Raw genomic sequence first — 16482 nt, forward strand, 5'->3', positions numbered from 1 at the left:
CAGGAGGGCAGAAACCTGTCAGTGAGGTGGCAGCAGCTTGGGCTGCCTGGAAAACCTCAAAAGGCTGTTGGAGCAGTGCTGGAGGTCCACTAAGAAGCCCTCAGAGTGCATGGAATCATACAACCAATGCTTGCAAAAGCCTTGGGATATGATTCCAACATGTTTGATACCAAACATGACCATATTCGGAGTTACCATTATGTAGCTGGACATAGGTAGTCATCTATGTCTAGTACATGCGTAAAATGGCATCTCCGCAATCACAAAGTCTGGGAAAATGCGCCTGGAGTTTGTAGGGGCACATCTGCTAGTGCAGGGGTGCCCTCACACACAGGTACTGTGCACTCTGCCCTCTGGGATGGATGGCCTATCACAGGGATGACTTATAAGAGGCCTGGTGCAGTGAAAAGTGGCAGTGAAAGGGTGCTTGCACCTCTTCACGTAGGCTGCAGGGCAGTCCTGTGTAAGAATTGTCTGAGCTCCCTATGGGTGGCAAAAGAAATGCTGCAGCCCATAGGGATCTCCTGGAACCCCAATACCCTGGGTACCTAGGTACCATATACTAGGGAATTATATGGGTGTACCAGTGTGCCAATTGTGGATGAAATACAGACTTTTGGGAGCAAGATCATAATCACTGGGTCCTGGTTAGCAAGATCCCAGTGAACACAGTCAAAACACACGGACATCAGGCAGAAAAAGGGGGTAACCATGCCAAGAAAGAGACTACTTTCCTACAGGGAGAAACCATATAAATGCACTGAATGTCTCAAGTCTTTCCTCTAAAGGGAGAATATGAGATTGCAAAATATTGCCCACAAGAAGAATGATCTTAAAAGTGCGTGGAATGTGGCAGGACACTTATTAGAAAAGTTTATAAAAAAGAGAGCGCTAAGAAGAAGCAGGCAGGTCCACACTGGGGGGCAGAGGTCTTCCAGGGGTCCCTGGCTGTTTTCCCAGGGAGCGCACCAGACTCTGCAGCTATTTGTAAATGAAGATGGACTGGAGAGTGACTGTTTTGGGACAGAATGTCTTCATTGAGATGCAGCAGTTGAAGGGTTGACCCTTGTTGCCATGGAGTGAGGCTCAGTGAGTGAGGTCAAAGATGTGGCTAGAAAGAGTAAAACATGCTAAATGAAAAGTCAATGCCCGTGAAACTAAAGAGGAGAAAATGTACTCCTTTAGGGTGTGAAGCCTCAGTTGTGTAAGGACGCACTGTGAATATGCAAGTCAATATGTATATCTATATATTTTAGTGTTCCGCAGGGCCACTGTAATAATGCCATTCTGTGTCAGTTGCATTTCCACATATTTGTGGATTTGCAACATTTGCCACATAATCCATCATCTGCTGCATAATCTGCAAATTTTAAGAAAACATTTGTTTCTAGCGCAAACAGATTGTTACAAAAAATGTCTCAACGTGTGTTCCTGCGCAATGCAAGGCCCTCATCCGAAGGTGACTGACCATCTTTCAGTTGATTGATCAGCTGCCCGTTGCTTATTGCTGTATTTGGTTGTTGAACTGGAAACTAAAGAGGTGAAATCTTTGCCCACACTGTTGCCATGAGCAAAAAACAAAACAAAATAATGAAGTAATAATATCACAGAATATGCAGCATAATTTGGCTTTTTTGCAGCAAAATTTAATCAACTCTATAGAATAATTTTGTCCTCCCCTGCCACATAATTTCAATGTTCCTGGTTATGAGTAATCAGCCTATACCTAGGAAACATATTTAGAAGTATTCATTTATAAGGTGTGACTCGGGGACATGGCCATGTGGACATCATCCATCCAGTCTGCGCCGCCAGAGCCCCTGGGTGAGTGGCGGCCTGAGGGCCCACGGACGGGGGTCGGAGTTGGGGTGGTCTCTCCCTCTTTCGCTGGACTCCTGGAGAGCGGGGTCGGTTCTACAGGCCCCCACAGGACCCTGACATGGTGGCCGAGGGACCTTCCGGGCCCTGACAGCGGGCGCACAGACTGGGGCTCAAGGAGTAACTGCCATCCGGAGGACTGCTATTGGCAATCCCCCCACAGACACCATCTAGGGAGCGTATAGGGGACAGGACAAGGCCCCAGACCTCCACGTAAAGTGTGGCTGCACATCACTGGCAAGTACTCATCGGTCCTGCGATGGGGGTACCACCCAGTTATGCTGGAGAGAGTGGCTGCGGGGGGACGCACAGCCTCGGGATACCACTGCCCCCCCCCCCGCCCCGGAGTTCTGGGGTATCTGCTGGCACAGAGAGCCATGTGCATGCATATCCACGGGCGCCTAGGTGGCATTTGCTTTGGTTCTGGCGGTGTTCTTGGATGTAGAAGGACGGCAGGGAGGCACTACATACACCCAATAGAGTGTCCAGCTACGTCCAGCCGGCGGAGGCCAGGGGGGCCCGTGCACGGCACTCGCAGCGCTCAGCCATGGCCATCTGCTAGCCTCGTTGCAAGAGTTCAAAAAGGAACTGAGAGTAGAGTTAAAGCTGGACATGACAAGCTCCCTCGATGCCTTGCGCTGTGACCAAGCACAGGAATCAAGTCCCTCCAATAAGAAGTGGGTTCAGTGGGGAAAGCACACTAGATTTGGAAACACAATACGCGTCTAAGGAACAGTGCTTGGAGAAACTGGAAGATTCCAACATCCCAACCCCGGTGAAGTGTTAAGATCTTGAAAATCGCTCCCAAAGGGACAACGTCCATCTCAAAAATGTGGAAGGGGAGAGGAGGGTCCTGACCTTGAAGCATTTGTCTTGGGTCTCCTTGGCAAACTCATAGGGTGGAGAGAGCTCACCAGGTGGGTCCTCCGTCGACAGCGGAAGGAAGATGGCCTCGTGATGTGCTGATAAACTACCCTCACTTAAGATGAAGTAAGTGATCTTGGAGGCGGCCTGGAAGGTGGACACTGTCTCCTTTCAAGGAGCGACATGCTCGGTTTATCTGGACATAGCTCCCGCCATGTTAGCAAGAAGACTTCAGTTTAGACCGATTATGGACTGTCTCCGCAAGAGCAACGTGCAATACCGCTGGACCTTCCCACTTGGACGGGCCTTTTCCTATCAGAACAAAGTGCACCATTCACTGAGGTGGACGAGGGAGTACACCTGCTGGGCACAGCGGTTCCCGACAACACTAGACCGAGGACCAGTGACCCCTCTACATGAACTTATGCCTTACCAGACAATATCCTTTTGGTCCTTTGGGGTCCGAGGAAATGTCTTCTGATAGCCCTGTATATTTTTGAGAGCGCCCACATCTAGGAGACATTCGGACCTCTGGACCACAGCAGCGTTTTGCTACAGTTCTTTGTCCCATGGTGTACCCCTAACCTCATACATATAATCATCCATTTAGATTACTAAGGCGGGTTTTGCCAGAACGCCTATAATGTTCAACTGTTATTTAAATGATAGATTACTTATGGGACCAGAGTCCATACTTGTTTGCGATGCTGTTCCTTGCTAACCTTGAGTGGGTCACACAGGGATATTTGAGAGGATGCTCCCAGGGTCAGTATCCTGGACAGGAATGGGGAGTGTGGGAGTAGAGGTGGGGGCTGAGATGAATGAAACTACCAGACAGACCCGATGTTAGTCACATAAACGTGGAATGTGAGGGGGCTCGATTCCCCTCTAAGAGACAAGATATGGCAATATCTGCTAGATGCGAGGCATCACACTGTAGCCTTGCAGGAAACCCATCTGAAATCAGTGAAGAGGGCAGACTTCGAAATAGGAGCTCCCATAACACAAAACATAATGGGTGGCCTCTTTTTCCATGTATCCTTGGCCTTTCAGCCTCGTGCACATAAACCTGACAAAGGAGGGAGATTTTTGATGGTGAAAGGTACAATAGCTGGCCGCAGCTGTACGACAGCCACCATGTATGTTCCCAACACGGCTCAAGCGATATTTATCCAATCCTGTCTCCAGCAGCCAGTGGAATTTGCAGAGGGAGATGTTACCTTACTGGGTGATTTAAATTTGATATGGGACCAAGATGTACATCGCTCTGACCCAGCACGGGCTCCATCAGCCAGCTTCTCCAAATTTTGGAAAAACTGTTGCTGAATTAGGGCTACTTGATGCTTGGAAACACGTGCACCCAGACACTAGGGGCTATACCTTTTTCTCTCACTTTCACCGTACTTAGGGCCATATGTACGAACACTTTTTCCCATAGACACAGAATGGGGAAAAACCTTTGCTACATCTGGCCCTTCCTCCCGACTTGGCTACATATTTACAAGTCAGTGCCTTGCCCAGAGTATACTTTCATTGCAGTTTCATTCCATAATCACTTCTGACCAGACCCAGGACAGCTGAATTTGGATTGATCCCTGTGAGCGGAGGGGGTTCTTCCCTACTCCTCTCACTCGAGATGCGATGGTACGCAATGACATTTGCAAAATAATGGTGGAGTTCTCTATTCTGAGGGACCCTCAAGATATTGACGTGGCCAATAATTGGGACGCTTTTAAGGCGGTCATTAGGGGGAGATGTGTTTTGCTGATGTCTACTCTAACCCAGCAAAGGCAGAGCAGGCACACAAAGATTCCCCCTCCTTACAAACACAAGGAAAAGTCACAACACTCAGAGGGAAATTACAAGCACTAGACACAAAGAGAGCGAAGTTTACCACGCCTCGCCTTCGATATGAGGCATATATGCAGTGCATCAAAATAGGGCCCAGACTGGTCCGGCAACTGAGGGTAAAATAAAAGACAGAGAGTATATCCGTAGCCTCAACATGGGACACAGGGGAGAGGCCAAGACAAAATGAGAAAAAGCGACTGCCTTTAGCAATTTTTTACAAAGATCTCTACACAGTGAAGTCTGACCAGTTACACTATTTGGAAAAGGTCTCCCTACCACAAGTCACTCAGGAACAGAATGAGATTTTGGGCAATCCCATCGGTGAGGAGGAGGTCAGTGCAAGGATACTGGCACTAAAACTGCACACGTCACCAGGGTCACATGGCTTTACAGCCCAGTTTTAGAAAACGTTTGCCCCGGAACTTATACCGCACTTGACTAAGCTGTTTAACCACATAGCCACTGAACTGGGCGTTACACGCTCGATGAGCGAAGCACTGATATCAGTCATTCCTAAACCAGGAAAGGACCCACACCTCTGTTCCTCCTATAGACCCATCGCCTTAATAAACTTTGATGCCAAATTGTATTCTAAAATTTTGGCTGCCGGAGAATCTTGCCAGACCTGATCCACCCAGATCAGTCTGGATTTATAACGGGGAGACAAACTCATGCTAACTGAGGCGGGTGATACACTTGAGAGAGAGAGTGACCAAGAAACAGACTCTGGCAATACTGCTCACTTTAGATGCAGAGAAGGCGTTGACTGATCTTTTATGTTCCAAACCATCAGACACTTTGGTTTTGACAAGAGATTCATCACAATGGTACAGGCCAATTATTTTGCCTCGGTTGCCAGGGTGTTGGTAAATGGAATTGGCTCAGAGACTTTTCAGTTGAAAGGGGCACCAACCAGGGTTGCCCGCTCTCCTCTCCTGTTCCTCTGGCAATGCAGGGGCGACAGGATGAGGAGATCCAGGATATACCTTTTGGTTCCACCACCCACAAGATCTCTCTTTCTGCAGACGACGTCCTCTTATCCCTGACATCACCAAAGACCTCGCTCCAAGCTTTGCAACCTCAAACTGCTAAATTTGAGGGAGTGACAGAATACTGGATTAATTTGTCCAAATCCTACCTTTTAAATCTCACCCTAGCCTCTACTGAGATGGAACATTTGAGACTCAGCTTCTCCTTCCAGTGGGCAAGGAAGGAACTAACATATATAAATATTAGACTCACCCCAGCACCGCAAACCTCTACAGAGCCAACTACCCTCCATTGATTCAACAATTTAGGACTAAGCTAAAGAGACGGGGACCTTTATATAAGACCTGGTTAGGTCACATTCACGCCCTCAAGATGATAGTGCTGCTGCACTTTTTGTATCTTTTTCAGGGACTGCCCATCTTGATGCAAAATTGGATTTTCTCCACCCTGAGGACTCTGCTGACTAAATTCGCTTGGCAAAAGGGCAGGGCTGGGTTCCCATTTTGGTTACTTCAGCTATCAAGAACAGCCGGACTTCCAAATGAATTACAAGATGGCACAATTACGGGTGATAATGGATGGTCTCTTAGAGAGTCGGATAAACACTGGCTCCACATGGACCGTGCAGTGACAGGGCGCTCTATTTGGGACCTGTTGTGAAAACCCAAGCCAGATTGACCCAGCAATGTGTACCATAGCGCCCCCACGAAAACAACTCTAAACATTTGGGACACTGTCAATAAGTACGGAGCATGGCCCAATTTCCATCACCATTTACGTCCATCCACTTCAATCCGGCTATCCCGCCAGTGCTTCCCCAGGGGCCCTTTGAGAGATGGATAGGAGAATGTCTAGTGATATCTGACCTATTCCATGGGCCCGACATACTCACGTTTGAAAATTGTCAGAGGAACTTTGGACTACCACTCAATGAAAGATATCACTATACACAGTTACAACACTGGGTCCCGCGCCCCGACATTAGAGAAGCAGCAACGTGAGACCTCTCTCCCATAGAAGAATTTGTGAAAACACATGCAGACTCCAGAGGGGCAATATCATCTCTCTATCAACTTCACTAGACGCGATTCCCTGCACTACTCACTGCCATGTAGAGTTCTGGTCCAAGCTCTTGGGTGAACAGATATCAGATGACCAGTGGACCCGTGGACCTGTGGACCCGATTGTGGGTGATTCAGGGTCTTAGGGAGGGTTATTTTTCTAACTCTCACTATTTTCTAATAGTCCCAGCGACCCTCTACAAGGTCACATAGGTTTGGGGTCCATTCGTGGTTCGCATTCCACTTTTGGAGTATATGGTTTGTGTTGCCCCTATCCCTATGTTTCCCCATTGCATCCTATTGTAACTATACATTGTTTGCACTGTTTTGTAAGACTATACTGCATATTTTTGCTATTGTGTATATATATCTTGTGTATATTTCCTATCCTCTCACTGAGGGTACACTCTAAGATACTTTGGCATATTGTCATAAAAATAAAGTACCTTTATTTTTAGTATAACTGTGTATTGTGTTGTCTTATGATATTGTGCATATGACACTAAGTGGTACTGTAGGAGCTTCACTCGTCTCCTAGTTCAGCCTAAGCTGCTCTGCTAAGCTACCATTATCTATCAGCCTATGCTGCTAGACACCCTACACACTAATAAGGGATAACTGGGCCTGGTGCAAGGTGCAAGTACCCCTTGGTACTCACTACAAGCCAGTCCAGCCTCCTACAGAAGCTCACTACAAAACGTTTTTACGTCTGGTACTTACACCCAACGAAACTCGAAAACATCTTCCCCAATACTGTTGATACCTGCTGGAGAAGCTGTGATCCGTTAGCGGACTTCATGCATATATGGTGGTACTGCCCTTTGATCCGACCATATTGGTCCGAAATGTTAGCCCAAATAAAGGACATGTTTGGTAACCCGGTCCTGGACTCACCTCCTAGGGCTTATAGACAAAGCCCTTAACCGCAAGTGATAGGGCGATTCCGTGGCTTTGCCTGGGGACGGCCATGCCGGCTCTGGTGGCGGCATGGAAGAAGCTTGCAGCTTCCTCGATTACTGAATGACATGGAAGACTCTGGCAGGCTTTGAGCATGGAAGGCTATTCTTGAAGATAGTTTCAAAAACGTTGAATACCAATGGGGACCACTGGTGTCTTTTCTCTCCAGAGGTCTGCCCCTTACGGCCTGCCTGACTCACACCCTGGCACTCCTCCTCTCCAGATATAAAGTATTTATGACTCCCGGGGCTTTTTGCCTCCAGAACTAGGAGACTATAGACTACATGCCTCCTTAACTGGGCGCTCAATGAAGGCTGTTAAATGCTTCTATTCATGGTGTACATTATATTATTTTTTGTTATGATTATATTTGTGTTTGCAATTCCTTTTTCCTTCTTTCTTTTTCCATCCAAGATAAGAATACTTGACGTATTTTTTGGAAATTGACACCAATCTTCTTGGAAACTGTAAAAAACGTTAGCACTACACCTTTATGTTGATGTCAATTCCTCTGACATGTTGTATTAGTATCTGATATATTGAGAAAATCCCATAAAGAAAGTTTGAGTGAAAGGACTCTCCAGAACCCTCACATTACCTTTCAAAGAAGAATACATCTTTGTTACCGCGCAGATCCAAGTGACTCCATCTGGTTCTGGTTCTGGTTCTGGTTCCCAAACAACCTTTATACTTAGAGATTAACTAGTTTCAAGATTAAAGCAATGGTCGGGCCTGGTGTGGAAGGGGTGAATGAGAGAGGGGGCAGCCTGCTGCTCAGGACTTATGCTCTCATTAATGCAGCGGGTGCAGCATTAATGGGGAGCAGGGTTTCTTCGTCAAATTCTGTTTTTGTTTGATGAATTTGATCTGTAACAAGTCTCACAGGTATTGTCTTTTATAAAGTACAGTCTCCTAGATTAATCCCATAATCCCCATCTGCTGCACACAGCCCTGTCTCTCACACCTCAATCCTTGTCATAAGTTGTGCCAGATATTTTGGTGAGGTCCTGACTACAAAAACTTTGCTTTTGGGGGGGTCATCATCACCCAAGCAAACCCCTTGTCCAAACACAATGAAAGGTTGGGGGTTTATAGGAACGTAGTGGTCATCGGAAATTTGAACACCTGCATGCAATTGTCAGACTCACTGGCACCTTCATGCATGCATTGGCATTTCACCTGGTCCAAGATGGTGGCGCCTTAATACAAAACAATCCACTTCCTCCCAAACCAAGATGGCTAAATTGATAAACCTAATGATTACCTTTGCAACATAAACCAATGGATGATGAGTAGGGACCTAGAGTTCAACACCATAAAAACAGAGATAATGACTGGTGGACAATGGGAAAATACCAGCCAACCGCCTTATGGCCCAAGGAGCTCCAGATATGTCCAACTTCATGAGAAGCTGGAAACCTAGGAATAAACATGGATTCAGAACTATTCTTCATACCACATATCAAAAAGGTCATGAAAAGCACCTTCTACACAATAGATACACTGCAACTCCTCTGCCCACAGCTTGGATACCAATTTATCACACATGACAGGATCCAAATTAAAGACAACACCTTTCCAACCTCCCATCCTAGAACGTGTAGCCTGCTCCCTATGTAGGCGAGCACTTCAGTGCCCCACATAGAGGTATTAAGTGCTAAGTAAATGTTACAAAACATTACCGGATACATATCTTGATCTTATATTACATGTCTCACATCCTTTATTGCAGACTGCACCCCTTCCACTGCTCCCCATCTTGAAGAATTTATAAACACCCCCCTCTCACAATCTAGGCCTAACCATGTTCTTCCACTTGTATTCATTTCTGAACTGAATGAGCAGCGTTGCTGTGCCTTGCAGGCAGATACTCACCCGAATGTCCCACTCGCTGCCCAGATAGGAGCGTCCGTAGCTGAACTCATAGGGGGTCTCGTTGACCAATGTCACGCAGTAGTTCCCCATGGTGGGCGCCCAGCTTCACAACTCTGGTGCTCCGAGGATGCTGTGGCTGCTACAGGCCAGGGGTCCCTGTGGTATCAAGACATGGACACATGACAAATGATGAAGTGGGGGAGGGCACAAGGAGAGGAGACAGGGCAGTGATTTAATAACAGAACTTGCAAAACTGTCTGTAAGAATCAAAGGGCCTGATTTAAAGTTTGGCAGATGGGGGTTACTCTGTCATAAATGGGCCGAATCTCCCACCCGCTGTATTATGATGCCATAATAGCCTATGGAGATTGTAATATCGCGGACAGGATATTTGTCCTGTTTGTGATGGAGTAACTCATCCACCAAACTCTAAATCAGGCCCTAACTGATTAATAGATTAATAGATAGGACCGGAAGACACAAAAACCAGTGCCCCAGATGTGAAAGCTGCACACAGACCCCAACAGGAGAGGAATACAATAAATGATGGAACAGCCTGCGCACAGCATCCGCAGCCCAGGAGGAGAGCTGAAAGCAGCCCCAGCACCTTGATAACCTGCACAAAACCAGTAATAACCAAGACAGTGACTGGAACAAAAGCAGGGGATGAAACCTACAAATCACCCACAAACCTGTAAGGCAACCTCACAAGACAGCAAAACACCAGAAGAATAAAGTAAACACAAACCCAGCAGCTCCGGCACCTGAGATATTCCTAGTTGACAGTCCCGACATTACACCATGGGCCGGATTATAGAAGTGCCCCGGGTCCGCAATAGGGATTTGCTCCTGCTTTGCATGCCCCTGGGGCACTTTGGTATTACAGAAGGGGCCACAAATGCTTGTGCGACTCCTTCTGTAACTTCTGTAGCGCTCATATACATATAGCGCCGGCACTATCGTCAAAGGGTGTTCCCTCATTTATATGGGGGCGTGACCCCATGCAAATGAGGGAATCAGTCGGCTCTGCACCCTCGCCGTATTTTAGAGGTGGGCGCAGAGACAAAGAAGCTGTCACGAGGCACACTGACACTGTCCCCTCGACCCTTCCAGACATCCCCTTGTCAGAGGAATCTGCCTCTCCAGCACCAGAACTGCACAACAGGCGCAGCACCACAGGAACATGCCACTCCAGCACCAGAACTGCACAACAGGCGCAGCACCACAAGAATCTGTCACTCCAGCAAGTACTGAAAAACTCAACACAACACCATGAGTGCAAGCAGAAACCTGCAGTATTGTACTTTATTGGTTTAAGGGACTCCCCTGCCACTTTCTACTCCTGATGAGGCATTGAAGAACGTTATGTCGGGCAGCACAGTGCTGAAGGTTAGCAGTTACTGTTGGTTACTGAGACTACCCTTGTGCTGTCAAGTAAATAAATCCATGTATTTACTGCAGTTTCTTGTGGCTTATTGCATGAATGAGTTAGGTGTTGTTGAAAAGTGCCCTTTATGGATGGTCACCTCCCTACTTTTTGCGGCTTGATGCTGTTGTTCGTGACATCTTCGTGTTCTAAGGCCCATCAGACCTCAGCACTTATGCTCTTTCACTTAAACTGTCTGTTGAATTGCATAGGCCAATTTGCAAGGACTTTACCATTGCTGTAAATCCCTAGTACTTGGTACCAGTGGTACCCAGGACAAGGGTGGTAAAGGGGTTGCAGCACTAATTGTGCCACCCTGTGTGATCCGAGTAAAAGTGAGAGTGCAGAGCTGCAATGTCTGCCTTCACAAGAAGCCTGCTGCTCGACTGAGACTCTGCCCACGCAAAATGCAGACAAAGTCCCCATTACTGCCCATAGTATGTGTCAGGCAGGCCTCCTATAGGCCAGGAGGCAGGTGGTGCACTGTACTATGAGTGAGGAAATATGTGCATGAGCATGTATGGCCCTGTAATAGCATTTACAACGTAATGCTACCACGAGTAACTGACGATCCATAGGATTACATAGCTGGCACCCGGACACTTCCCAGATGTCCAGCTCAATGACGGCCTGGCTGTTTTCCCCCATGTTTGGTATCACAAACCTTTCTTTTTAACCTTGAGCATGATGCCCATGCTCAGAATTAACTAGCATGTGCCCAGGTGCCACCCTTAGAGAGTGCCCACCGAGTTACAAGCTCTCTGCTGTTTTGGTGGGCTCTCTCGAGCCTCGGCCACCACAGACAGAAGTCTGCCCTCCTGCTGGTTGAGCTAGCACTTCTACAGGATGGAGACAGAGGTCACACCTCCTCGCTCCCAGGCTGGCTAGTGTGAAAAGGTAATCAAGGCGTTGAGCCTCACAGGCTAAACCAGCGTTTGAAATTTAGGCCCATATTTATACTCTGTTTTTGCCGGATTTACGTCATTGTTTTTTTACACAAATCCGGCGCAAACTTAACTCCATATTTATGCTTTGACGCTAGACCCGTCTAGCGTCAAAGTCATGGAGTGTGCGCCATTTTTTGTACGTGGAAACCTACCTTGCGCTAATAACATGCAAGGTAGGCGTTCCTGTGCAAAAAATGACTCTAAGGCATTTGCGCCTTATTTATCCTCTGGCATAAAAATGACGCAAAGGAGGAGGCGGGCCTTAAAAAATGGGGCTAATCCTGATTTGCGCCATTTTTTAATGCCTGGGTCAGGGCAGGCGTTAGGGGACCTGTGGACTCATTTCCATGATCTCTGACCATGGAAGCTGTCCACAGGTGCCCTTCCCTGCACACAGGGACACCCCCTGCCACCCTCGCCCACCCCTGGAGGACACCCATGGATGGGGGGACCCATCTACGGTAAGTAGAAGTAAGTATTATATATTTTATTTTAAAGTGGCATAGGGGGGACTAACTTGGGCCCCCCTACATGCCACTGTGCCCAATGGCCATGCCCAAGGGACAGAAGTTCCCTGGGCATGGCCATTGGGCAGGGGGGCATGACTCCTGTCTTTGCTAAGACAGGAGTAATTTCCGTGGGGGTTGTGTGTCAAAAAATGACGCTAGTCAGGTTAGGGTCAATGCACCATTCTTTGATGCACAACCCCCAGTTTTCCCTACGCCTCCGCTGCCCGGCTAGCGTCATTTATTTTTTACGCTAACCAGGCTGCAGCACCGGCTATCGTCATTCCTTAAATATGACGCCCGGCTGGCGCGCTGGAATGGTGGTAGCCGGCGTTAAACTTTTTGACGCAAATCTGCTCTTGCGCAGGTTTGCGTCAAAAAGTATCAATATGGGCCTAAATTATTTGTCCCCTGGTGGAGGACAAAGCCCTTACCGCCCTGTCCAGCCCGACAGGTGGGAAAATTCGCTATGCAGGAGGCTTGTACAGCCAAGGAAGGGTTCTGCCATCATGGCGACCCTTAGGTTTAGTGGATTCTGGGTAGGAAAATGACCCACTCCCCCAGGAAGCGGTCACTACATGCCTGGAAGGAGGTGAAGCTCAGGTCGCACATGGTAATGTTGGGGTTGTCAGAGTGGGCATTTGTGACCACTTGGTCCATGGCAGCCAGAGAGGGTGATCAGACAGACATGGAACCTGAAACAGTGGCCCAAGTGACTGCCAAGTGAAAAGCCAGGGGGCATGGGAAACCCACCCCACAGGTTTCCACGGTCCAGGATGAGGCTGACCTCAAGGGGGAAGCCCCGGCACCTACAGGGGAACAAGTGGCCGAACTGGGAGAACTGCCTGAGCTGACCCATTGGCAGAGTAAAGGTGTGCCCTACTCTTGCGCGTCTTAGGCAGCAGGCCGAAGACCAGGCAGCTGGCGCTGAGCCAAAGGATCACCTGATATACTGAGAAAATGATCTCCTTTATAGCGGGCCTAAGGTTGCTGAGCCTGGGCCAGCCCGTGTGCTGGTGATATCCCAGCGCTTCAGAGCCTTCCTACTGGGCTTGGCTCATGGTGTGCCTCTGGCAGAACATTTAGGGCAGGGCAAGACCTTTGACAGACTTGTCACCCACTTCTATTGGCCCCAAATGAGGAAGCATTCAGGTGCGTTCTGTAGATACTGTCAGACTTGTAAAGCAAGTGGCAAAATGGAAGGAAATGTAAAGCCCCCCTCCAACCCTTTTCTGTCGGGAGCACACTTTTTGAGCGGGTGGACATCGACATAGTGGGGCCTCTGGACCCCAAGACAGCACTAGGCAACGGGTTCATCCTGGTCTTGGTGGACCATGACACCCGGTACCCAGAAGCTATCCTTCTGAGGACAGTTACGGTGCTCGTTGTGGCCCGGACACTGATCGAGACCTTTACCTGAGTGGGGTTCCCCAAGGAGATGGCTTATGACAGGGGTACCAGCTTCATGTCTATGTACATAAAAACCATGTGGAAGGAATGTGGAGTGATCTACAAATTCACCACTCCTTACCGCCCCCAAAGTAATGGGTTGGTTGAGGGATTCAACTGAACCCTGAAAGGCATGATTGGGGGTCTGTCAGACTCCATGAGGCGTAAGTGGGACGTCCTCTTACCATGCCTTCTCTTTGCCTACCGGGAAGTACCACAGAAAGGGGTTGGCTTTAGCCCCTTTGAACTGTTGTATGGGTACCCGGTCAGAGGACCTCTGAGTCTAGTGAAAGAAGGCTGGGAGCAAGCTCCTAAGAAGCCACCCCAGGATGCACTGATAAAGTAGTGGGCATGGCATCCCCTTGCACTTATCCGGAAACTTGATCTTTTTTCCTGAGTTTTGGTCCTGAATTTTTCACAGTCCTGCCCAGAATTTACATCCATGTCAGGTGGTCACCCTAGACGACTTCCACCTGTCTCTGAAATCTACACCTGCCTCCTACTACCAGGTGTAGGGGCGCTCTTTATCTTGTTTTGCTGTAGAGTGCGCCTTGGCCCTCGACCCCGACAGAAGCGGACCACGGGGGCACCGCCGGGGAGAAACACTTGTTACCAGACTTTGTGAGCCTTTGTGGACGCGTCTCGAACTGAGAAGGTGCTCGCTGCCCCCGTAGTCCACCCACCACGGAACTTGACAGCTCCGGCGGGGTCATAGTGCTTTGGCGCCTCTCGGGCCGGATTACACCCCTGGCCCTGGTGGCTCATTCTTATGTTGGTTTATTGCCTCTTGTTTCAGCCCCATACCCTCCGCGCTAGGGTGACCACCTGGCATTGAGGCAAATTCTGGACAGGACTGTAAAAAATTCAGGACCAAGGGTCCAAATTCAGGACAAAAATTAAAGAGCAAACGTCAGTTTTACAGACACACTCAAGAGAGGCCATTCCTCACTATTTTATCAGTGCATTTATTTACTCTTTTTTAACATAGCACTATTTCTTCACCGTGGTCTTTTTGTGATTGCCTCCTGGTATGCTACATTCAGGTGTCACATTATGTCCTTGTTCAGTAGTAAATTAATGCCCTTCAGCACTGTGTCAAGGTCATCACCCCCACCCAAAGCTACCCAAACTTTCTTAAAGAGAAAGTAACAACAACATTTTGATTATGCTTCTGAACATTTTAAAACCACTGGTAACAGTTTGGGAAACATTAAGGTAATTAACCTTATGCAAGTTTAAACAAATTGAACAAAAAACATCTGGCTCACCCCAACCGCCCAGGGCAGGGCAGATGGTGCAGGTGACAATCTCACACCTAATGTCAGAATGTGAGGTGCCCACAACATGTCTATAGTCTCACAGCACGAGAGTGTATGTCTGGGACTCTACATTTATCTCAGAAATGGGAGCCCGGACTACCAATGAAAGATAATAAACGAGGAGGATGAAATTAAGATCAAATGGGAGATTGCTGCTAAGAACCGGATAAATGAGGAAGAGAAAAACAAGGTGGGACAATTCCAAAAATCAGACAAGATGGGTCCACCAAGACTATCGGAGGGTACTGGGTAGCTGAAGAGTTGTCTCTGCAGACAGGAGAGAAACAGAAGGGGCACTGTCAAGTAGTTGAACAAGCAGCACTCATCCACCTTGGCAAACTCTTCTGGTGCAATGGTTCGCTGTTTGTGCTTGTGACGGGTGAGCAGGGGCCAGACCACTTGCGTGACTGTGCAAGGCAATTGCCCGCTTTGTCCACGTCTTAAAATGGTTTTGAAATTGAGCAAAAGCCAAACTAGTGATCTGGGTTATCTCTAAGTCTCAAGTACACATAGAATCTTCAAAATATTTGGGATGTAAATTGCACAAACAAAACGTAAACATTTTAAAATGTAATGTAATTGTGTTTCTTAAACATATGGCACTGTTTTCCCCTTTATATACAATTAGACCTCAGACTGAACTGGGAGGCAGTTACCTTTCAATACCTAGTGATTAATATCTACCATTCTTACACTGATTTCCAGGATGGAGTGTCACGGTCCCTCCGAGCCCAGTTTGCTTTTCGGTCTTCTCTTCTGCTTTCTGTCGTGGGCCACGTGGCACTAGAGGAGATGGTGTGCTACCCCAATGATAGAATTATTTTACAAACCTTCCCCTGCTCATCCTTCATTCCTTCTTCAGACATGCTACACATCTGATTTGGTCACTGGGGCACCGTTGGGTAGCTCTTTCCACGCTAAAGCTACGATTGGATTAGGCCTTCTGGACTTAGAATGCTATTATTCAGCTTCACAAGTCCAATGGGTGGCTCCCCACCTCCCTGCATGAGATGGGGTTTATCCGTAAAGACTTTTCTGGAGGGCTTACTGCACTGCTCATTGATTCCTACTGACCATTCTATGGATCACCCTCCGGGGTTATCATGCACAGCTTTCTCTTGCCTTGCTAGAACCTGTAAACTCACTGACACAAAGAAACCCTGTGCTCCTGCACTACCTTTGCTAAGCTTTCCCACTCGCACAGGATGGCTGTGCTCAGAGCAACTCCATCAGGGGCTGCAGGTGTCTTAAAACTGGGGGATTTGTTTCTGGACGGCGAGCTACTAAATTTCCAAACCCTTGTGTCAGACTACCACTTTCACCCCAGTCAACTCCTTACTTACAACCACCTTAAATAAT

General features: G+C 47.9%; 1 protein-coding gene across 1 annotated transcript in view; it reads right to left on the reverse strand.

The window, feature by feature from the left end:
* Positions 1–16482, reverse strand: part of LOC138252828 (uncharacterized) — a 138700-nt gene that overhangs the window by 112706 nt on the left and 9512 nt on the right. The window contains exon 2 of the mRNA XM_069205770.1: positions 9477–9632. Within this exon, the coding sequence (XP_069061871.1) occupies positions 9477–9566 (90 nt within the window). The 5' untranslated portion in view covers positions 9567–9632. The remainder of the gene's footprint in view (positions 1–9476; positions 9633–16482) is intronic.

This window comes from Pleurodeles waltl, chromosome 1_2 (assembly GCF_031143425.1).
Source record: "Pleurodeles waltl isolate 20211129_DDA chromosome 1_2, aPleWal1.hap1.20221129, whole genome shotgun sequence".
In the NCBI taxonomy this organism is placed as follows: Eukaryota; Metazoa; Chordata; class Amphibia; order Caudata; family Salamandridae; genus Pleurodeles; species Pleurodeles waltl.